We start from the raw sequence: 21,643 nt of genomic DNA, 5'->3' as shown, positions 1-21,643 counted from the left end.
ATATATATATATATATATATATGCGTGTGTGTATATTATATATATATATATATATATTTACTGATTCCAGTCGGGTATGCTGCTGCAGAGTGTTGTTATTTCCTGCCAAATGTTGTGGTTGTAATATTTCGTTATGTTGTGTGTTGCAACAAATCATTATGTTGGTTTCAATATTTTGTTTGTTTGTTTGCTCCCTTCAAGCTGTTGCTCTCCTCATAAGCGCATGCACAAATTAATTTTCTGCCTCCGTGTGTCTTCTTCTTGTTGCTGTTTAAATGTCTGCTGGTTGCTAACACATCGGTGCCGATTGGTTAGCAGCTTTGAGCTTTGCTCTTGCTGCTGCTGCTGCTACTGCTGCTGCTACTACTGCTGCTGCTAGTTGGATGAAGCAGAGACACAGTACTAGCGTACGCAACCTCTTCTTGAAGGCAAGAAGGCTGAATGGCATTTATTAATTGCAATCAAAACGTTTTATTTATGAAAAACAATAAGCTCTAAACATTTATTAGTTGGAATGGATGATTTGAGTTTTAAAACTCTTTTTGCTGCTGCTGAGAGTCGAACGCGCGTCCGTTCGCGCTGCTGTTGTCTGGGGCTGCTGCAGCCGGGGGGCTGTTTGCTGTTTCTTCATTGCGCCTGCAAGGGAAGGTAAAACTTTTAATTTATTTGTTTTATTTTAAGTTTAACAGCAGCTGAAAAGAACAGAAGAACCCCTTTTTTATCTCCGTGGAGCCCTACGTACAGCTTCCCTCTGCAGCCAGTCTCTCATCGACACCTTCGCCGCTCATTGCGTTGCAAACATAGAGGCAGAGCGGCTTCATTTTGACTTAAAAGAGTTATTTATTAAGCTTCTTTTCCACAGAGAAAGGCATTTAAACCCCCTCAACAGCTGCAGCACAGCGCAGCCAGCACATTGGGCCCCTCATAGGGGCCCCCATCAACAACATTCACGCAGCGCTTCCTCAGCAACTGACGGATAGGGATATATAAATATAAATATATATCTATGTATATATCTATATGCACATATATCTCTGCACATATGCCCCGGGACAATGAAGCAGCTGTTGCAGCTGTAGCCGCAGGCTAGCAGCAGCAATTATCGTCAGCTGTATTTACATCTGGGGCCCGTCCTTCTGCCTTCTCCTTTAAGATGGAGGCATCGCTCAGGGCCCTCGCACTAGAGGAGTTGGCGCTGCATCCATTCCCTGGTATTTCATTCGATCGCCTCTGCACAATTCTACAGCAAGAAAATGAATACGAATTAGACGTCTTCTTAAGGGTGAGTGATACCAGCACTATTCATCCTTATTTCCTCCTCTTCTTCCTTCTCTTCTTCTTCTGCTAAACTCTTTCTTCGGCGACAGCACAGGGGGGGCCCCAAGGGACATGTGGGGTCCCTGAAGGCGAGGGTAGCGAGGGAGGGGCGTAGGCTGCTGACGATGAATTGCACTGTCTCTATCGTTTTTAATAATTATTTTTCGGGTTGCTTAAGCGGTTGTTTGTTTGAATGCATTTATGATTTGCCTCTGTTTGAATTTATTTCTGCTGCTTGCAGGCTGTCCTCTGGAGGTCTCTTTACCGCTGCCCTGACGTTTACTTCACGTCCGTCTCCTCGTGCAGCAGCAGCAACCAGCAGCAGAGACACCCTGTTCCTGCTGCTGCTAGCTTAGAGGCAGCCGCCAGCCCACCAGCAGCAGAAGCAGCAGCAAAATGCAGCAAACGACAGCTCCTAGCTTGGCGAGACCCTGCAGTCCCTCCAGACCTTCCGGTGGCGGCTGCTGCAGCAGGAGACAGGGTTGGACGGGGAACGTGTGCTGCTGCTGGTGCAGGAACAACAGCAACAGCAGCAGCAGCAGCAGCAGATGCATGCATAGAGCAGCAGCGACAGTGGCTACTGACGACTTCTCCAGGTCTCCCTGTGTTGCTGCTGACAGAGGTGGATGCTGCTGCAGATAAAAATGATATAAAACGCAGAGCTACTGAAGTCCCTTTTCAAATTCTTCGCAACATCGCAGCCCACAAGGAAAACGGTGAGCCCTTTGACCAGCTAGCCAGCTAGCTAGTAGCTAGCTGGCTATTACTACTTTCTTAGCTAGCTATTACTACTTTCTTAGCTAGCTACGCAGCTAGCTACGTAGCTAGCTACCTAACTAGCTCCATAGCTAGCTATTACTACTATCTTATTCACATTGTTACCTTAATTAATATATATTCTTCCTATTATGATTATGTTTGCTTTTTATTACTGCTATCTCATTCACATTATTAACTAAATTATCTTCTTCTACCTAAGATTAATAGGTTTTCTTTGTATCACTACTGTCTGTTACTTAGGCCAATGGCAATACTGCCTGGCTCAGGAGCTTCACCTCGACCCCAAGAGCGTCTTCCATCACTTAAAGCCTCTCTATCGCGATGAACTCATCTGCCACATGCAGCTAGCCATACCCCCCACCCACAAGTTAGGGCGGGGGGCCCCACACGCTCGCTCCAAGGGGGCCCCTGACCTGGCGCAGGGCGCAGAGGCCTCGGGGGCCTCCGCAGATCAGGGGGACCCCCTAGGGGGGCACTCAGGGGGGCCCACAGGGACCACCATCTCCCGGGGATCTGTCAGGACAAATCTCACTGTCTCGGCGCTGCTATGGAGCAGCGCCTTCTTCTCCCCTTTGAGGCTGCCCGCGCAGCTGCGGGGGCTGGTAGCCCTGCAGCATTTGTTGCCTCTGCAGCAGCAGGCGCTGCGTCTGCTGCACAACGCACCCAATAATATCTTGTTAGAAGAAGAAGTCCGGCAGTTCTGTATCTCCAAACTCCTCACATCTGAAGAGGCAAGAAAGCCACTGCAAATACACCCCAAACCCTGCATTTACACTCCACACCCTGCGTATACAGCCTAAATCATGCATGTACACCCTAAGACATCCGTGTGCATTCTAAACCCGGCGCGTACACCCCAAACCCTGCACATACACCGGAGCCCTTGGAGGGATGGCTTCTAGGCAGTGAGCCTTGATGCGGTTGCTTGGGTGCCTTTGAGTGTTGCTGCAGTATGCGTTGTTTGTTGCATTGCGTTGCTGCTGCTGCTGATGCTGCTCAGGCCCCGTATCTGCGCTTCAGTGATAAACAGCTGAGGCGTTTGTTCTATCGACTGAGGGAGTCGCTGGAAAGGGGAGGGCAGGTGCAGCGCGTGAGAGCCTTTTGTAGACAGACAGCTCGCTTTGAGCCCTGTCTGCTGCTGTCAGCAGCAGCAGCACCGCCGTCGTCTGCTGCAGCTGCTGCAGCAGCACCTTCTGCTGCTCCCGCAGTCCAGCTGCAGGAGTACCGGGGACAGACGGGAGGGAGCAGTCTGATGTGCGTATTTACACCCCAATTGCTAACGCAGACATCCTTGAGGGTTGTGTCGTTGCTGCATGCACTCTTTGTTGTTTTGTTCGACAGCCTCTAAGAGAGCTCAGCCCTGCACATACACCCTAAACCCTGCACCTACACCCCAAACCCTGCGCATACACCCTAAACCCTGTGCATGCGTTTTAAACCCTTTACATACACCCTATACCCTGCGCATATACCCCCAAACTCCTCATCTCTGAATTGGTCCAGCTGGTGGAGTCTTTGTCTCTGTCTGCATACACCTCAGTGCGCAAGTGAAAGTAGAAGAAGGGACAGTAGAGAGAGCAGCACGGGCTGCTGATCTCCGCAGAGAAGCTTCTGGCCCCGCGGCGGTTGTAGCAGAAGATGCCGATGGAGAAGACCACCCTTCTGCTCCGTACGTTCAGTAGCGACAGCCCCGTAATGCTTGTAGTTGCATGTGCATGCAAAGGCGTTTAAAGGCGGGGGGCCCCACGCCCCAACGCCGGGCTTGGATACTGCAGGGAGGGGCCCCTTGGCTACTCTCCTGCGGCCTCCACTGCCCTCCCCTGAGCTGGCGTGAGGCGACTGCAGCAGCCGCTGCAGCTGCTGCAGTTGCTGCTGCTGCCGCTGCTTCTTTCGTTGCATCTGGGGTGCGTATGGGTTGTGCGTTGTGTGTACAGTGTGGATTTAGAGGGAGTTTCTCTCGCTTCATTGGCGTCTTTGCTATTGGTAGCGGCGGGTTCAGAGGGCCTCACTACTGTGGGCCTCTCTCGTTTGTTGGGTCTCGATATTAAGCGGAGTGGCAAGGCCCTGGCGGTGCGTCTTGGAGGTCATAGGGGCCCGTGGGGGCCCCCAGGGGCCCCCCTTTGTCCCTCTGTGTCTTGCTGCACATGCATGCGGTGGTTGAATGTAGGGATTGTGTGCATTTTTGTTTTGTTACGGTTTGTTGCTTCCACTGCAATGTTTGCGTGTTTGAGGGTTTGTTGGGTGGTAAGGAAGAGAGGTGGTGGGGTTGTTGTTATGTTGCGTTGCTTCGTCTTAGGAGTTTTCAAGACGGAATTTGGTGTCACGAGTAGCAGAGAGAAGAGGCAAATGCTTCCTTTACCGGTATATCAGCAAAGGGCTTCCTCGCCTGCAGGCGTTGCTTGCAGAGGCACCAACAGAAGATCTTCTACCGAGTAGAGCGGAGACGTGAGCAAGTTAATGCATGGCCCTTGCACAGATACTCAAGGTCTAGGGTTTAGGGTTTAGGGTTTGGAGTTTGGTGGTTACGGGGTTGAGTCTGGGCTTATGGTTAGGGTTTTGAAATTTGGGTTTAGGATTTAGGGTCTATGGGTTTGGGCTTAGAGTTCGGGGTTTAGGGACTTGGGTATGGAGTTTAGGGTTTTGAGTTTAGGGTCTAGGGTTTACTGCCTTGCGCCTCATATTTGAGGGGTTGGGAGAATGGGCGCGTTGCTGCCTGCTGCTGCGCTGCTGCTGGGCTGCTGCTGCGCTGCTGTCCCTGTTTACTGTGCTTGACGTCTGTGTCTCTGCCTTTGTCTCCCCCATCTCTGTTTCCCTATCTCCTTTGTCCTTGTTTCTATCTCTTGGCTGTTTCTCTCAGGGAACGCGCTGCTGTCCAAGGAGGGGACCCTGCTGCTTCTGCTGCTGCTGTTGCTGCTGCTGCAGCACGCAGTGGGGGAGACGACGAGGGGATATCCGGTGCTGCTTCGGCCTCTGCCGCACCGGTAACTCCTCAAGGTACTGCTACTGCTTATGCTGCTGCAGAGGAGGGGGAGCAGCCTGCTGCAGCCGCTGCAGTTCTTGCTGCTACTGCTGCTGCTGCTGCTGCTGCTGCTTCTCCTGAGCAAACGCCTCAGGAGTGCACTGAAGATCTTGTGCCTGGGGCGTCTCAACGCCGCCACAGCGGGAGAGGTGAAGCAGCAGCTCATAGTACCTTAGTGAATGGCCTTGAAAGCGGCACTGGGGCGAAGTCAACTCGCAAAAGGCCCCAAAGTGCACAGGGGGCCCCTCCGGGGGCCCCCAAGAGACGTGGGTGCTATCGCCGCGGTATAATGAATGGGGGAGATACAGAGGAGGAGAAAGAAACAACACCTTCTGCAGCAGCAGGTGATAGTTCTGCTGCTGCTGCATATACAGAAGCAGCAATACCCCCTTCTGCAGCAGCACCAGCAGCTCCTGCTGCTGATGCTGCTGCTCCTCCTGTTGCAGCAGCTGGTGGGGCAGCTGCGTCCCCAGAGCCCTCCAGGACCCCTGCAGCAGCAGGTGGAGCGGCGGGGGATGGCGAGTCAGTGTCTGTCCCCGCTGCTGCCTCTGACGGCGTAGGAAGGTGTTTATTGGGTGGGGTTGTTGGAGGTACGAATGGTATTCCTCCTGCTGCTGCTGGTGCGGGGAGCCTGGAAGACCTTCTTAAAGAGATGAGCCGCCGCGCTGCTGAGGCGAAGCTGCCCCACAAGACGCAGCGGCTGCTGCAGACACCTCAGTTTGTTCTTCGTCTTGCATTGTTTCAGCAAGCAGTGCACGACGCTGGCTGCTGCACAATCCCTTCTATTAGTAAAACCATCGCGGACGCAGAGAAGACACCCAATGGGCCGGACAGGTGAATGCTTCATGTTTGCTTGAAGCCTTAATAAACGGCATCTGAACATCAAACCCTAAACCCTAAACCCTAATCAAGAGTTCTTTGACATGCGGACGTGCCTTGAAAGGCAGGGTCCTTTTAGGATTTCTTTACGTTTCTCGTGTGTATGCTGCGCATCTCTTTCTTCTTTGTGCGCGCACACACACGCACATACACATACACCTAGGGCATTTGCTAGGTGTTTAGGGTTGAGGGTTTCGGGTTTAGGGTTGTATCCGTGCCAGCGCTGGTGCTTTGTTTGTCTTGTCTCGCGTGCGTTTCGGGTGCCACGGGAGGTGTATCTTTTACCTTGGTTGGAGATGAGTTGTGTTTGGGGTGTCTGCTGATTGCGAGCAGGAAGACAATTCACCGCATGGCTGATATTGCAATTCAGCTGGAGCCCCGCATCCGCCGTGGCCGGGTAGCGGCTTCAAAGAATGCAGCAGAGAGGGTAGACGGCCCCTCAGGGGGCTCCCAGGCATCGGCAGACATCACTTTCTTCTACTGGGCGGAGACACTCGATGAAGAGACAGCGGAACAGCGCGTCTCTGCATTGGTACGGCCCACCGCACCTGCATTGGGGGGCCAGGGTCTTTCTTACGGAAGACAAACAAGCAGAATGGCTACTTTGGGGCTGGTTGTAGTGCAGCTGCTGCTTCTGCTGTTGCTGCTGGTCCTGCTGCTCCTGCCGCTTTGAACTGAGGCCTCATCGGTGAGCCGGTGTCTGCTGCTTCGTTCAGATTACCCAAAGGCGTGCCCACGGCTGTCGCGAGGCCATTCGGCGCAACCAGCTGCTTCTAGAAGGGAAGCTGAAGGAGGCGGTAAGCTGAGGTAGCCTTGGTGTTGTCCCTAGCTAGCTAGCTACCTACCTAGCTAGCTATTCATCTTCCTCTTGCCCCTCGTTAGCTCTGATTCCTGCCGTTTATTGTGCGGCTGTCTCAGGGCGAAGAGCTTCGGCTCACTGGTTCTTCTGCGGCTTCCCTTGGGGCTTCGCAGCAGCCTCCAAGCCTCGTTGCGTCTGCATGCAGCCCCACGTCTCCCCCGTTGCAGGCAGTGTCTGGAGACGTCCCGGAGGAGCAGCGGCATTCAAATGAGGGGGCTGAGGGGCCCCAAGGGCAGTCCCTTGTGGGGAAGCAGCTCAAGGGACTAGAAAAGGAGATCTCCCGTCTGGCGCAGCTAGAAAGCCGCACTGCCAGCAGCCGCGTCACGCAGCCGGGTCCCCCTGCAACTGCTGCTTCTTTGCTGATGGTAGACAAAGTAAGACGATAAAACAAACAGAGAAGAAAGACAAGAAAAAGCAGAAAAAAAGAACGATAAGGAGCTGTTGCAGTGTGCTGTGGGGTGGTACTGTCTTTGTTGTGAAGAGAGAGACGCTGAGGCTTAATGTGAACGCTGAAGCTGCAAGTTCACTGTCTCCCTTTTTTAATCAATGGAGGCAGTGTATGGGCTGCTCTTGTGGTTTGTTTGTTTCATGCTGCTGCTGCTACTGTTGCTGCTGCTGCTGTTGTTGCTGCTGTTTGATGCAGACGCTTCCTCGCTCCACGTTTCAAGACAAGTTTGTATTTAGTCAGAAGCACCTCGCCTTCTACGGCTTTATCTTTCCCGTTATGATACGAGCCAAGTGCTTCCACCAGTTTCTCCTTGTCCTCTCGCTGCAGCTTCTGGGGCCCTCAACAAATTCCTTAGTATCCCGCAGAGGTGAGGCCTCCCGCTCTTCTGCTGTATAGGTAGCTCGGACTGCTGGTGCTCTGGTGTCTGCTGCTGCTGCTGCTGCATGTCCAGCTGCAGCATGCGCTGCTGCTGCTCAAGCGACAAGCAGCAGAAGCAAGCAAATCCGTAAGAATATATGCAGTGCTGTACTTGCATTTCTACATGCAGAGGCTCCCCCTTTAACTGTATCCACTATGGTGCGCCGAATGCCGCTGGAGACATTCCTTCGCCTGGTGAGAATGACAAACAACGGATGACTAAACGGGAGGGGCCCTAATGCTTCTTTGAACTCCTGAGAGGGCCCCTATCTCCCTTGGGCTTTCTTTGAAACCCTCAGGAGGCCCCCTACCCCGGCAGGGGGCCCCGTCCCGCCCCTCTTCTTCCCCCGCACCCCGCTCTCCCGTCCTTTTACGTCGTTCTTGTAGCCTGAAGATTTTTTCTGTTGGTTATGACGCGAGCATATGACGGTGGCTGAAGCCATTTAGCTCAATGATTTGTTTTTGCTTGTTTCTGTGGAAGTTACTTACCTCGTCTGTGTGTGCGGGCGTTGCGCGGGTGTCTTTATTCTAATTTTTTGATTCGATACGAAAAGAGGATGTGGTGGGAATCGAACGCGGGACCTGCGGGTTGCAACCTGCTGGTGTTTTGTGCGGTACGAACGTTTGACATTTAACAGATTGGGTGCGGCTATGCGTTACCACTGCTGGATGAGCACTTGGCGAGGGAGGCGGCGTCTCGCCACCCAATGCAGATGCTTCCGGGGCCCCTTTTTCGTTTGCTTGTCTTCTCCAGCCGTCAGCTGCAAGCGTACAGACAGATGCACCCTAAGGCGCAGCTGCCGCTCTTGGGGCTGGGCAAGAAGAATGCAGGCACTGCAGTCAGGAAGCTGCTGTCTCTTCTAGGTGGGCCCCTCACCCTCAACGTTGTTTCTGCCTCGCCTTGCTTTGCTTCGGGCACCTCTTCTTGAGCCTTCATCATCAGCCATGCGCTGCTGTAGCTGCTGATGCAGCAGCTGCAGCCATGGCTCTTTCTGCTGCAGCAGCGGAAGCTGAAGCTTCCTTGTGGCACCCGCTAGCACGCACGCGGTTTGCATGCACTGCGTAACCAGACCAGTGGACCTGTGATCTCCTCTTTTACAGGCCGCATGGGGATCGTCTCCCAAATCCAGGCCCAGTCCAGCGAGAGCCCCACCTCGAAGGGGCCCCCTGCAGCCCATGCATGGCGCCTTAACGAGGTCATCAGGCTGCCAGTATTCTCAAGGGTAAGCCCTCGGGTCTCTGTCTCAGACAAGCAGCAAACAAACCACCGCCGCTGCTGCTGTTGCTGCTGCTGCTGACTGTACACCAAGTACACAAAGCTACAGCCGTTGAGTACATCTTTTGCATCTAGATGGCATCTGAAGAGCTGGAGCTCGTGGGAGGCGGATTCTTCTTTGCATGCAGTTAGCTCTTGCTGCTGGTGCTGCTGCTGCTGCTGCTGCTGCTGTTTGTGCTGCCCAGACGGCGTCAAAGGAAGGGGAAGAGGGTTCCCCCTCCCCTGCAGCCAGAGAGTTTGAGGGCCTGTCTCACGAGGGAGTGGAGGCATACTGGCAGCAGCTGCAGCTGCAGGTGTCTCAGTGGGTGCAGGAGGAGCGGCAGATGACATGGGCTATGAGCACCGACCCCCAGCCTTCTCATTTCTTCTCTCCTCATTCAGAAGATAGCGAAGGCGCGCAGCAGTCGGATAGGGAGGGCTCACAAACAAACGCCAAAACCCCTGAAGAGGCCACTGCCTCCAACCGCTGGCGGGTGCGCCTTTAAGCCTGTCTCCCCATTACATACAGGGGCTTTTTCATGTGTTTTTGAGCCTCTCGGGTGTATGGGCACCTTGGGGTATATGGACACCCTAAAGTCTGGAGGGAGAAGGGGAGAAGAAGCGGAAACAGGGGGCGGGAGATAGCGGGCGTGTGAAAGCTGCACCGCCCCGATTGCCTGCGCCCGTGAACGTGATTCAGGTGCCTGCAACCCTAAACCCTAAACCCTTTGTCGATGGTGTGTCTCTATTGGGTTCAGGTGCCGCTGCCGGACGCCTTCGCTGTGCGTGAGGCGTTCAACTCCAAGAATTGGAAGGGACAGGTGGCCTTCACGGCAGCCGCAAGGGTACGAGGGAGGGGGGTGCCTGTACACCTGGGGCAGCAGCTCAGTCAGCCAGCACACATGAAACCCCCGGCAGCGGAAGCAGAGCTTCTGCTGGTGTTTTCTTCTTGCTGGGGGGTGCAACGAGGGAGAGGGTAGGGCCGCGATTGTGGCTTCTCATGGAGCCGCTTCAGCGGGATTCACCCCTGCTGTTATTGCTGCTACTGTTGCTGCTGCAGGCCGCTTTGGATGCGTTTGCTGCGGAAACGCTGGAGCGACTGCGGGATGCTGGGGGGGCGGAGTTGGAGGCCCTGATATTAAATGCGTCTTCTCCTCAAATCGTCGAACTCTCTGCGCGGATCGGATACCCCGCAGATGTACGTAGTGGGCCCCCACTTAACTGGTGGTTCTCCCCAGCCATAGAGAGCCCCATGGGGCCCCTTGTAGGGTTTGGGAGGCCCCACGGGGACGGGGCCCTTGTGGGGTTAAAAGGACCCACGAGGCCCCCTGCTATAAGTTCTGGCGTTTGTTGAAGCATGCGTTCTTCGTTCTGCCGTAGAGATAGCGGGAAGGGCCCTTAGTCTCAGTTTTGAGATGCATAGTGTATGGTTGTACCATTGTGGAGAAACTGTTGTCTCTGCTGCTTCTGCGTGCAGGCGGTGCTGCGTTATTTGATTCGTGTCTTTGAAATAAAGGGCGGCTCGCGCAGCAACCAAACTTTGTTGATAGGCGGCAGCTTCTGGGAGGGAGAGGAGCGGGTGCAGGGGGGAGAGGAGAGCCCCAATGGGGCCCCGGGGCCCCCGGGGCCGCCAGCGCAGCTGCTGGCTAGTCAGCTAGCCACCACAGGAGCAGACGCGGTGGCTAGCTCGTCGTCCTCCGGTCTGTCTTCAACCAACTCGCCTCATCCTCCGTGGCTTGCAGGAACCCCCACAAAAGCGGAGACAGCGGAGAGAGACAGAGGCCCTGGGCTGTTGGTACACCGCACGCGAGATGTGCGCTTTCAGTGCCACCGGTGCGGCCACTTCTATTCCTGGGAGAAGTCTTTGAGGCTGCACTATGAAAGGGCACACCACGAGCCCCTGCCTGACAACGAACTTCTTTATGTCTTGCCATGGGAGCGAAAGCGGTGCGTCAGAGGGGACAGGGCTGCAGCACGTGTCTCCTCATCTCCCTATTGGTCTCCACCTGTCTCCAGGCCTCTCCTGTGTCTCTGTCTCTGTCTGTCTTTACAAGGGGGGTTCTTTGAGATGCCCCATGGGTTTTCATTTTGTTTGTCTGTCTTCGGCTGCACGTAATCCTCGTAGGGATTTCTCATTCAGTTCGTTCTGGGGGGAGCCGCGAGGGGCATTTGCTAGGGGCCTCTGATTCAGTGTCTTTTGTCTTCTTTCGTGCGGCTTCGTGTCTTGTATGTTTATTTCCGTCTGAGTTGTCTTCTTGCGTGTAGCGTCCCTGCGTCTGTTTCTTGTACGCTTTTGCTATCTAAATCTGTGTCTTTTGTCTCTACTTTTCTGCTACCTCTTTGTCTTTTGTTTTTTAGTCTGACTCCTTGTCTTGTGTGTTGTCTGTCTGACTCCATGCCTTGTGTTCTTTTATCCGTCTCTGTGTTTTGTGCTCTTTCTGCCTGCCTCTGTGTCTCCTGTGTTTTTGTTTTCTGGATGTGCATTGTCTTGTGTCTTTGTGTTTCTATCTCCTTGTCAAGGAGACAGAGCAGTAGCAGTGGCTGCTGCGCAGTCTCCTCAGTCTGTTGTGGGGAGGTGTGGCGGCGGACTGTCTGCGGCTCAGGCGGCTAGAGGACCAGCAGCAGAAGGCGGAGCTCAGCAAATTTAGACGGAGACGCCGCACTATAGCGGCGGCTGCAGACAGGGGTGAGCCGCGTGTCAGTACTATAGACAGGGGCATACAAAGCCCCAAGAAAGAAGGAGGGAGGCATGTGTCTTGCAGGCACGCATTCGCAATGTTCTTGTATCCGCAGCCTCTGTCTTCAATGCCTTTTTTTTGGTGTAACAGCAGAAATGCATTCAAGTGATTGTGCAGCACCCGCCCCATACATGCATATGCTTGTTTCTTTATCTTGGAGCCAGAAGACAGATTAAATGCAGCTTTAGTTGGACTGCAACCCCTTAAGTGTGTATACAACGCATGAAGCTACAGCATACACTGTAAAGCAGAATCTGCTGCTGCTGTGGGTATAATAGAGGGGTGCAGCGGGCCTTTCCGAGACTGCTGCTGCTGGAGGGGGGCGCTTCATGTGGCAGCTGTGCTGCAGAGTCCTCAATGGAGCCGCAGCAGCAACGGCAGCAGCAGCAGCAGCAAGATCAGCTGCTGCTACTAAGTCCCCCGTCTGAAGAGGCCTTGAGGGCCCGCGAGCGCTTTGCGGGGCGGCTGTTAGTCCGGGGTGCTGTGAAGGCCGTTGACGTTCCAGCCAGCAGCTTCTTGTTGCGAGTAAGGATATTTCATTCATATGTTATATTTTATAGGTAATAATAAATGTATTATGTATATATTATTGTATCTACATACAGCCGTTGGTCTCTTGTATGGCGGCTCTTTCTTAGTACAGCATTATAGCAACAAGAGTCCCACAGGCCCCAGCGAACAGGCACTGCGTTCAGGACTCTGCTGCAGCGCAGGAGCGGCAGAAGAATAGACATTAACAGAGCGAAGGAACAGACAGACAGGCTGCTGCTCCGAGGCTCTTTAGAAGAACCCCCTCTTCCGCTGCTGCTGGAGGCACTGAGGGTTCTTTTGCCTTGCTGTTGCTGCTGCAAGAGTGCCTTCTCTTCTGTTGAGGAGAGCCAGCAGATTGGATATGGAGTTGCATGCGCTGTTTTTGTGGCTTGGTGTTCAGGCAACAAGAGAGGAGGAGGCGGTTCTTTCTTCAATGGGTCGCGGTAGGTCGTCTTCACTTGTACTTTTTCTCTGCTTTGTGCTTGACTCGCTGCTCCCCCCCTAACTCTATTATATTTTGCTGTGGCTTCCCTCTGAGTTGCTATCTGCTCGGGTCTGGGGGCCCTTTTGCTGCTTTTCTCCTTTCCTCATGGAGCGCTGGTTGCGTGTTGCTGCGTTGCTTACAGAGGATGAGATTGCTCTTATAGGGGCAGCTGTCGTCGCGGAGAGGCTCTGGGTCGCGGCCTACAGCCCGCATCATAAATCAGGGGGCCCCGAGGGCCTCCTTGGTAAGGAGGAGAACCGCAGCGGGGGGCCCCTCGCTGAGGCCTGGCTGTTCCCATCCAGCTCCCAGTCTCTGCCTCCAGAAGAGCATCTGATCTGGCAGGTAGGGTGGGGCTGATAATACTGCATGCGCTGCATGCGGTCTTCCCTGCATGTATGCATGCATGCATGCAGGGAAGACCAGCAGCACATCGTTATATTCGGCATTAGAGTGTGGAGCAGCAATGGAAAGGCTGGAGAGGCTGTTGTACTGGAGCGGAGGCTGCCCTGAGGTTGAGAGGGTGTTTTTATGTGTCTGCTGTACATTATGCCTCCCCAAGTTTTAGGTTTGTGTGTTCTTTTGTGGGGCTTTTCAGATATTGGGGGGTCTTTGCATGCCCCCTCTAACGCCTTCGAGTGCGCGTTTATTTTTGGGTTTTGTTTTGAGTCGCCGGTCCCTGAACTCCCGCATTTTCAGCAGTTTCCGGTTAGTTTTCTCTCCTTCTCTTCTCACCTCTTATTCCCTTTCTGCCGTAGGCTCTTCTCTCCCCGAAACCCCACTAGGAACTCCGTTAATATGGTGTTTTCAATGTTTGCTGCTGCTGCTGTTGCTGCTTGCACCTGCTGCTGTGCTCTCTCACCCCATAGGCGCCTCGATGCTGCAGCACTCCGCCATTTTGTGCTGGAGGGCCGCATCCCCTCTGCCTTAGAGCTGCGCCTGCATAGTGTGTACAGGGCAGAGGGTGCAGCGGCAGTAAGGAAGTCTCTGGTAGGTTCTGCTTCTCTTTTTTCTTCGTCTCCTATCTGTCTCCCCTGTCTCCTCGGTTTCCTTGTCCGGGAGTTGCTGAGGCCTCAGTTTTGTTTCTAGGCAGACCGGGCACCGACCCCTTCACGAACACTGTCTTCTCTGCTTGGTGGCCCGCAGGTGTCTCGACCGCTGAGCTGTCCCCGTGTCCTGATGGCGCGCAATATGTTAAAGGTGGGCGAACGTCACCTGCAGCAGGGGGCCTCACCTGTGTGTGTACCTTTGGCGTTCTAGGGCTTAGGGTTTATGGTTTGTAAATGATCGGAGGTGTGCATCTGCCTGTCTCCCTTCGCTGCTGCTGTCTGGTGCGCTTTCCTCCCTTAGGCTGTTGTCCTCACGCCTTTGCCGTTCTACAGACCTGCAGTGCAGTTGGCTGCCCTCCGCGAGCTGCGGCCTTTGGAGCTCACGGGCCTTTGGAGAGCTTGGCAGCGGAGAGGCTGGGTCACTGTCTTCAAGCCCCCAGCAGCAGCTGCTGCTGCTGCTGGTAGTGGTAGTGGTGCTGCCGCTGCGCTGCCTTCCAGGGAAAAGAAAGAAATGGCAGTAACAGAGGCAGCAGGGAGACAACAGCACTTGTACAAGAGGCCAGAGATCGCTACAGCGTTGGAGGCGAAGTGCCGTCGTCCGTTTGTCCTTAGCAGGTGACTTCTTGTCTTTCTTTTGTATCCTGTCTCCGTCTGTATTTGCATTTAAACCTGATATGCAAATGCCTTGCTCCCCTTTCTGTTTTTTCTGCTGGTGCGCAGCTCCGCGCGTCTCTCCCTCTTTGGCCGCCTGTGGGACTACCGGACCCTTTCTGCTTTGCTCTCCTCAGCCCTTGAGCTCACACCCCGCAGTGTGGAGGGCCCCCCTGAGGGGCCCCCGGAGGGGCTCCCCGAGACGATAGCCGTAGACGGGCTGGACAGGGAAGGGGCCTTGCAAGAGAGGAGCCCCCCAACCCCGGCGGGCTGTTCCAATGTGCATGGAGTCCCACACCCTTGGAAGGACTCCGGGGGAGACGACCCCCCGCATGAGCTGCTGCTGGCCGAGCTGGGTGTGGAGGAGGGGCAGCAGTTGGAGGAGACAGAAGGAGGGAATGCATGCACGGAGACAAACGATGGCGACTTACAGTTGCTGCAGCTGCTCGAGAATTCGCGGCTGCAGCAGCCGTCCGCTTTGGAGTGTCTGGCCATCCCGGAGCTGCTTGAGCCGGGCGTTTCCTCTTCCGGTGAATGTGGAGAGAGACAGGGAAATAGCATGAAAGAAGACACGACAGTTGCAGTTGTAGGGAGGACGAAACTGTCTCTGACATCGGAGGTGGCGGGCTGCGAAGCACTCGCTGCTCTTGAAGGCTTGGCCCGAGGGCGGCTGTGGCTGTCTCCTTTCTGGGGTAAGGAGGGCCGCCTCCCTGACTCAACAGAGGCAGCAGCAGACGCTGAGCTACTGAAGTTGCTGGAGGATGAAGACGCTCTGGTGAGCAGTTGCCGCAACCCCTCTATGCCTCGAGAGCTGCTTCCACTTCAAACCCTAAACCTTAACACCCTTGGCCGCGAGCTGCAGCTCAGGGGCCCCTGTGCGTTCTTTATGAAGAGTCCGTCGGGTGCAGCTTGATGCATTACAGCCAGAGGGTGGGTTGTCTGTTGTCTGTTGGAAGCATTAAGGGCCTCAATATAGGGGAGGGAGGGGTTGCTGTTATGAGCTGCTGTGGGGTGTATGTACAGGAGGGGGGCGCTGAGGGGGAGGGCTTGTGGAACAACGTTCCTGAGTGGCTGAGCGCGTTGTCTTTGGGTCGGGGAGAAGAAGGAGGAGATTTGTTAGGAGACAGCAGGCCGATGAGGAGACCGACGGAGGGTGGCATTGAGACGCACATCACCGCGCATGCGGCAGGGGTCCCGGAGATTACTGCAATCACCTGCTCTGTCTTGGGCCCCCCTCTGCCGCGTCGCCAGCGAAAGACGAAGGCCCTTGAAGGAGGGGAGGCTTCTTTCTGCAACAACGCAAATCCCAAAGAGGCAACAGGGGCCTCCGATAGGCAGGTCGATGCGCCGGGATCCGCTCCCGAAATTGGGGGCCTATGCGGGGAGCTGCGGCGTGCGTTCGATCGCCATTGCTGCTGCCCACCAGCAACGGCGTGGGCCCCCATTGTTGAGGGAGGAGGGGGCCCCAGGGTGCAAGCACTGGGAGTACATGAGCATGCAGGAGGAGATGACAGTCGCGCAGCAGCAATGAGAAAGGCAGCGGAGGTGGAGGTGCCCCCCGCGAGCCACCTCGCAGATGGCCTCTTTGGTGCTGCAGGAGAGCTGGATGCCTTTGACCCTTCTTTGCTGCCTCCTGTTCTGAGCGACCGCACTGCGAGTGCGGCGACTTCCTTTGGGCTTGGAGAGGCGACTAGGCAACAGCGAGAGACAGAGACGGAGACGGAGACAGAGATGGAGACGGAGGGGGAGACAGACCCCAAGGCCTCAGCAGCCCTCAGACAGTGGCGTTTCAAACCCGGACTCCCCAGCGGCTTCCCGGTGTCTCTGCCCACGTATGCTGACGACTACAGACAGAATTGGCGCTTTGCTGCAAGGGCTGTCGAGGCATTTGCCCCTCCTGGCTGTCTCTGTAGCGCAGCGTGCGGAGGCCTACATGAGCCCAAGGCAATAACAGACAACCCCAGCTACACAAGTGCTGCTCCGCTCGCCGCCATCTGCTCTCCCGTTGCCCCCAACGCGGCCTTCGCCAAAGACAGGCCCCTCGACCAGGGGGCCACAGATGCTGCACGGGAGGAGAGACAGGGGGAGGAGGGGCCCCTGAGCATCCTTTCATACTACTTACAAGGCTTCGCGGAGGCCCCTGCTGCTAAGGAGTGCAGCAACAGCAGCAGCAGTTCGTGTTGCAGCGAGCTACCTGTCTCCTTACTTCAGGTTTTGCAGAAAACGGCGTGCGTTGCTCTTAGAGTTCAGCGGCAGGCGGTCTTGCCGCTGCTGCCAACACCGCCCCAGCCTCAGGCCGCTCGGAGAGTGGAGGAGGTAACACAGCAAGAGCTTGCTTCGAGTGCAACTGTTATTGCTGCTGCTGCTGCTGGAGGCAGCATTCCTGCAGCAGCTCTGCAAAGAGGAAAGGAAACGCATGCAGACGTTGTGGTGTGCGTGTCTCTCGCTGTGTGCCCTGCGTGGCTGTTGAGTCGCGTGCTTGCGGCGAAGGCGGACGGCGTGGCGGTGCCTGTATTGTTGCTGGACCTCGCAGGAGAGACGGAGACAGCTGCAGCAGCAGCAGAAGCAGCAGCAACAGATGAGCATAACATGGCTCAGACAGGCTCTGGCCCTGGATACCCTTCAGCCAGCTGCCGTGGAGACACCCCATTTGGCGGCCTGCAAGCAGTAGCGTGTCTCTCTTTCAAGCTTGCTGCAAGCAAGCTGGCCCTCAGAGGCAGTGGAGGAGAGACCATTTGGTCCCCTCTTCATCCTCAGGCAGAACAGAAGAGAGGGGGCCGTCTGCCTACTCCCATGATAGCTGGGGAGCACCTGGGGAGCTGCTGCGAGGACTGCTGGGTTGCTGCATGCGGCAGTCAGTTGTTTTTGGTGTGTGTCGCTCTGCTGTGCTACCTGCGCCTGGTGGTGCCGGTTCCTGCAGGAGACAGTTGGCGGCTTGTTGCTGCTGCTGAGGCAGCCCCTCGCTTTTGCCTGAAAGAGCAGCAGGTTGTCCGCGACCCTCTGGCTGCTCGCTGGGCCTCTCACAACAAGTGTTGTTTGCCTGTCTCTGCTATCGAAGAGAGGCGGCCACAGGCAGAAGCAGCAGATTCGCAGCTTGTCGCAGTGGATGTGGCAGGCGACAAGCAAAAAGAAGGGGAACCCTCATTGGAACAAGGAAACACGAAACAGACGAATCGCCGCCCTGGAATGGTGCCCAGGGCCATATGGACAGCGTGGGGACCTTCAGAGGTCCGCAGCCAGCAGCAGCAGCAACAGCAGCATCACCAGCAGCAAAAGCCGTTGGAGGGGGAGGTGAATCTGGCTTTGCATGGTACGACTGCCACTGCAAATGGGGCTGTATGCGTTTCGAGTCCCCTGACTGCCGCTTCATCTTTTGCTGGGAGTTCGGAGGAGGAGAGTTTAAAAGCCTTTCGAGCGCACGCTGATGTCGCCATTTCCTTCTTCAGTGCGCTGTTGACCTGGGAGGAAAACCCCTCAGGCCTGGGTTCCTCTTTGGGAACGCAGCAGATAGAGAGGGGCCCTCTCTCCTCTGCAGCTCCACGAGCCCCCTTCAAGCCAATGAGACTGGCGAGCGAATGGCTGCCAGCTTGTGCTTGGGTACGGCTAGATGGCCGTTTGCACGCTTCCCTCGTGCAGCTGCTCTGTCTGCGGCTGTGGATGCTGCTGACGCAAAGGCCAGGCAGCACGGCGCAGCAGCTGCAGGGGATGTTGTGTCTGCTAGATGACTGTGAGGTGCAGTTCCTCCTTCACGCTCTTGTCGAGGAAGGAGTTATCACAGCCTCTCTCCTATGGGGGCCCTCCGCAGCCGCCACTTGTGGCAACGCTGGGAGGGCTCGTTCGGGGGGGGCCCCAAATAGGACCTGTCTAGACACTGTGGGCGCAGAAGACAATGAAAGAGCGCTGCCAACGCATGCAGCAAAACACAGCGGGGGCCCCAAGAGAGCCGATTGCTGCAGATCGGGAACACGCGGGCTGTCTATGGCCAAGCACATTCTGAACGTGCAGGCCATATACTTGCCCAACACAGCGGCAGAAGTCCTGCCCAAGTTCCAGCCCCTTTTGCTGCCGAGACTTGCGCGTTGCAGCTGCGGCTGCTCTGTGCTGCTTTGAGGTAGCGTGTGGGTATGTACTAAGCCAGCTTCTGAGAGTGATTTGTCTTATTGTATGTGTGCAAATAGTACACCATTGTAGATGAAGCCCCCGTACGCGGAGGTCTCTGGGCGGCAGCTCGAGACGCAGTTGCCTTCTGGTGCGGCGTACGCCCCTTTTTTGGCTTGTTCTATAACCAGATAGCCTGAGGTGGAAGGCAAAGGTGCAAAACTTTGTTCTGGAACCTAGTGCAGTGAGGTTTCTCATTATCTAGTGGTACAGAACATACTCAGGTAGACAGGCTCAAGCTATCCTGCTGCTAGGGTGTTTTCCTTATTCGTGACTTTTGGCTCTCGATGTTCGCTGGCTGATTGCCTGACAAAGAATTTTCTCTTCAATTGTTTTATTTAATTTCATGGAATTTGTGGCGTGAAATGCAACGATTCATTGCCTCAAGATTATTCAGTGGGTAGCAGCTCCATGGTCACCCGTGCCCAGACCACTGGAATGGTAATCGCTCATCTTAACGCCTTTCTCTGCCGGTTGAAGGGCAGTCTAAATAAAATAAGTAATTTTCAAACTATCGATCTTCAAAATCGGTGAAACTGTTGGGTGAAGGCCACGAGAAGTCACAGGCGTGCAATCTTCTTGGACGAGTCGGCAGCAGGCGCTTTCCAATTCAGTGAAATGGGCGCATGTGATATTCACGATTTTTATTTTTTTATAAATAAAAAGCAAGCTTGCTACTTTGTTTAGACACCGTTGTATTGTCAAACCCTCTGCGCTTGCCGTTTCGTCATTATGGCGAGTCGCGCCTTCGTAGTCACTGGGGCCAACAAAGGCATTGGATTTGAAACGGTGAGGGAGTTGGGGAAAATTCCCAAACTGAAGGAAGCAGTAATTGTGCTTTGTTCCCGAACTTTAGCAGCCGGCGAGGTAAGGCATGGGATGCGTTTCAGCGGCAGAAGTACTCCCCAGTTGCATTAAGTCAATTCTTTACAGACAGCGGCATATTCCGGAGCAAAATAGGAAAGAATACAAGCTTTACCATGTTTCCCGTCTGTTCGCACCCGATATTTTTTCATATATGCGAGTACTGCTAGTGTATTGTACAATATATTATATAATAAGAAACTATTCATACATACATTATATGTGTATTATTTAATACATAAATATTATACGATGTGTTTTGCCATCTTAAAAATGCATTTATGACAGTTTCGCATGGGTTGTCCCTGTTTGCCATACCAGACAGCAGTTTCAACGCTGGCTAAAGAGGGCATAAGAGCAAACCTGGAGCAACTAGACATTGCAGATGAAAAAAGCCGAAATAACTTTGTCGACGTGCTTCAAAGAAAGTACAAGCATGTTGACTGTCTTGTTAACAACGCAGGTAAGCAGAAACTACCTTTTAGATACGTCTACGCGCCAGCGAAATGCCATGTGCAATAGTGTACTCTTCCAGGATTCCTTCTCTCCCTCTTAGGCATTGCTTTCCCACCTGGGGCCAGGCAGCCGCTTACTGAACAGGCCAAAGCCACTTGTGCTGTAAATTACTACGGAACGCGAGATGTAGGCGTCTTTTTGAATAAAGAATGTGTTTAGCTGCATTTAGCTTGACCCAGATTGCTGCTTTGGCTCAGCGTTCTTATTTAATTCCCCCTGCTGTGCATTTGAATGCGTCCAAGTTAATCTGTCTAGCATAAGGGCCTAAAAGTTCAACCCGCAGGAAGTGCATATTCGATTCAATACTTCACGTAATGTGATAAACAATTTAAAACTTGTTTTTGCTTTTCCTCAGATCACGATGGCCCTGTCCCCCTTGTTCAGAAAAAACACAAAAGTTGTATTTCTTACATCGAATCTCGAGACCGCGGGCCCCCCGTTCATGAGCAAAAGTAATCGCGACCGTTTATTGGCCTCTACCGCCACCGTCGAGGTGCCTGTTCCTGATTTTCCCCCGCGTTAGACGTTGGGAATGCGCGAATGGCAGTCTATCGCCTGACTTTTTAGCCCACTGCTGCTGATTGTGATCTGCAGCTGTTCTGTGCTGCTTTGGCGGTGGTAGGATATTGATGCTGCGGTATACGAATACCTTCAGTTGGCTCCTACTGATTGGAGGCAAAAAGGATGGCCAAGGCAGCCGTATTTGTTTTCAAAGGCGAGGATCCGAACACGAAACCGCCACCCGCTTGATCTAGATGTTGCGAAGTGGTTATTACGCGCCTCATCCTCACATAATTTCCTTCAAGCGCATGCGTAGTTCACCTCACTGCAAGAGCTCCCCGCAGGCGTTCTGGTGCTGCTGTGCCTCAGGCCGCTGTCATTGGCTTGATGGCTGCAGTGGCCCGCCATGCCGATGCAGGCAAATTAAATCCTAATGCGGAGGGTATCATTGTCACTGCGTGCTATCCAGGTGAGCTGGGCACTGGTTCAAAAAACAGCAATCACAAGAAAAGGAAAAATGCACACCCTCGACCGCCTGCAGTCTGCCTCAAGGAGCTCTTGATGGTGAATTAAAAGGACCTTTGCACAAGCATGTATGCTGTTGTGATGCACTACCATGCACAGGATGGTGCAAGACAGATATGGCAGGGTGGAAGAGCCCTCTGCTGTCAGCTGCAGAGGGAGGCAAAAGAGTGGCTGAACTCGCTCTAGGCGCCGGCAGACAACAGCACGGGCGCCTTGTAGTAGAAAACAAAGAGATAAAGACACCGTCTCAGCTGTAAACAGACGGCATGCGCTTGTTCGTTCTCATCAAAGAATATCTGCTAAGAGAAACTTGGCGCGTCCCGCGTGCTCGTGTCACTATTTTGACTCAAAAAGCCTTTCAGTTTAATCCTGCGTTTCTGCGAGCGAGGTTGGACTCGTTGACCCCGCTGCAAAGAAGCTGTACTTGTGATGCGTTTCTTGCTCTACCCCACACGTAGGGAGTCCCCGGAGACAGTTGAAAAGTGCTTTTTGCCGAAGCGCGTATCAGTGGAAGCAGAAGAATGTTCTAAGACAGGCAGAGACGTAGCGCGGCCTCTAGCCAACTCAGCCGAACGTCATTTCCCAACAACAAGTGGAGGCCTACCGACGCCTGCAGGCATACTTGCTGCTGTTTCGTGATGCTTTGTAGTGGCCG

At 54.3% G+C, this 21,643-nt stretch overlaps 2 protein-coding genes across 2 annotated transcripts; both read left to right on the top strand.

Annotated features, from left to right (window-relative positions):
• Positions 1 to 1,153: 1,153 nt before the first annotated feature.
• Positions 1,154 to 18,534, top strand: EAH_00003270 (hypothetical protein, conserved; the record flags this gene model as incomplete). The annotated part of the gene is made up of 29 exons (XM_013397676.1): positions 1,154 to 1,282; positions 1,559 to 2,033; positions 2,338 to 2,786; positions 3,098 to 3,351; positions 3,638 to 3,766; positions 4,032 to 4,167; positions 4,394 to 4,542; positions 4,955 to 5,950; positions 6,329 to 6,527; positions 6,712 to 6,792; positions 6,914 to 7,228; positions 7,498 to 7,669; positions 7,850 to 7,914; positions 8,358 to 8,583; positions 8,821 to 8,942; positions 9,181 to 9,468; positions 9,733 to 9,819; positions 10,035 to 10,172; positions 10,452 to 10,921; positions 11,578 to 11,660; positions 12,062 to 12,237; positions 12,644 to 12,686; positions 12,870 to 13,069; positions 13,323 to 13,432; positions 13,594 to 13,714; positions 13,871 to 13,924; positions 14,075 to 14,388; positions 14,494 to 15,199; positions 15,448 to 18,534. 29 exons carry the CDS (start codon positions 1,154 to 1,156, stop codon positions 18,532 to 18,534), a joined length of 9,774 nt encoding a protein of 3,257 aa, XP_013253130.1.
• Positions 18,535 to 19,314: 780 nt separating this feature from the next.
• Positions 19,315 to 21,627, top strand: EAH_00003260 (carbonyl reductase, putative; the record flags this gene model as incomplete). Its single annotated transcript, XM_013397675.1, has 8 exons — positions 19,315 to 19,449; positions 19,768 to 19,909; positions 19,982 to 20,088; positions 20,318 to 20,455; positions 20,585 to 20,599; positions 20,833 to 20,932; positions 21,088 to 21,241; positions 21,447 to 21,627. The coding sequence occupies 8 exons, from the start codon at positions 19,315 to 19,317 to the stop codon at positions 21,625 to 21,627; spliced, it is 972 nt and encodes a 323-aa protein (XP_013253129.1).
• Positions 21,628 to 21,643: the final 16 nt, after the last annotated feature.

Source organism: Eimeria acervulina, genomic scaffold (genome assembly GCF_000499425.1).
Source record: "Eimeria acervulina Houghton genomic scaffold, Eah_scaff11, whole genome shotgun sequence".
Classification (NCBI taxonomy): domain Eukaryota; phylum Apicomplexa; class Conoidasida; order Eucoccidiorida; family Eimeriidae; genus Eimeria; species Eimeria acervulina.
Note: the sequence above shows the minus strand (reverse complement) of the source record. Positions and strands in the feature narration are given on the sequence as shown.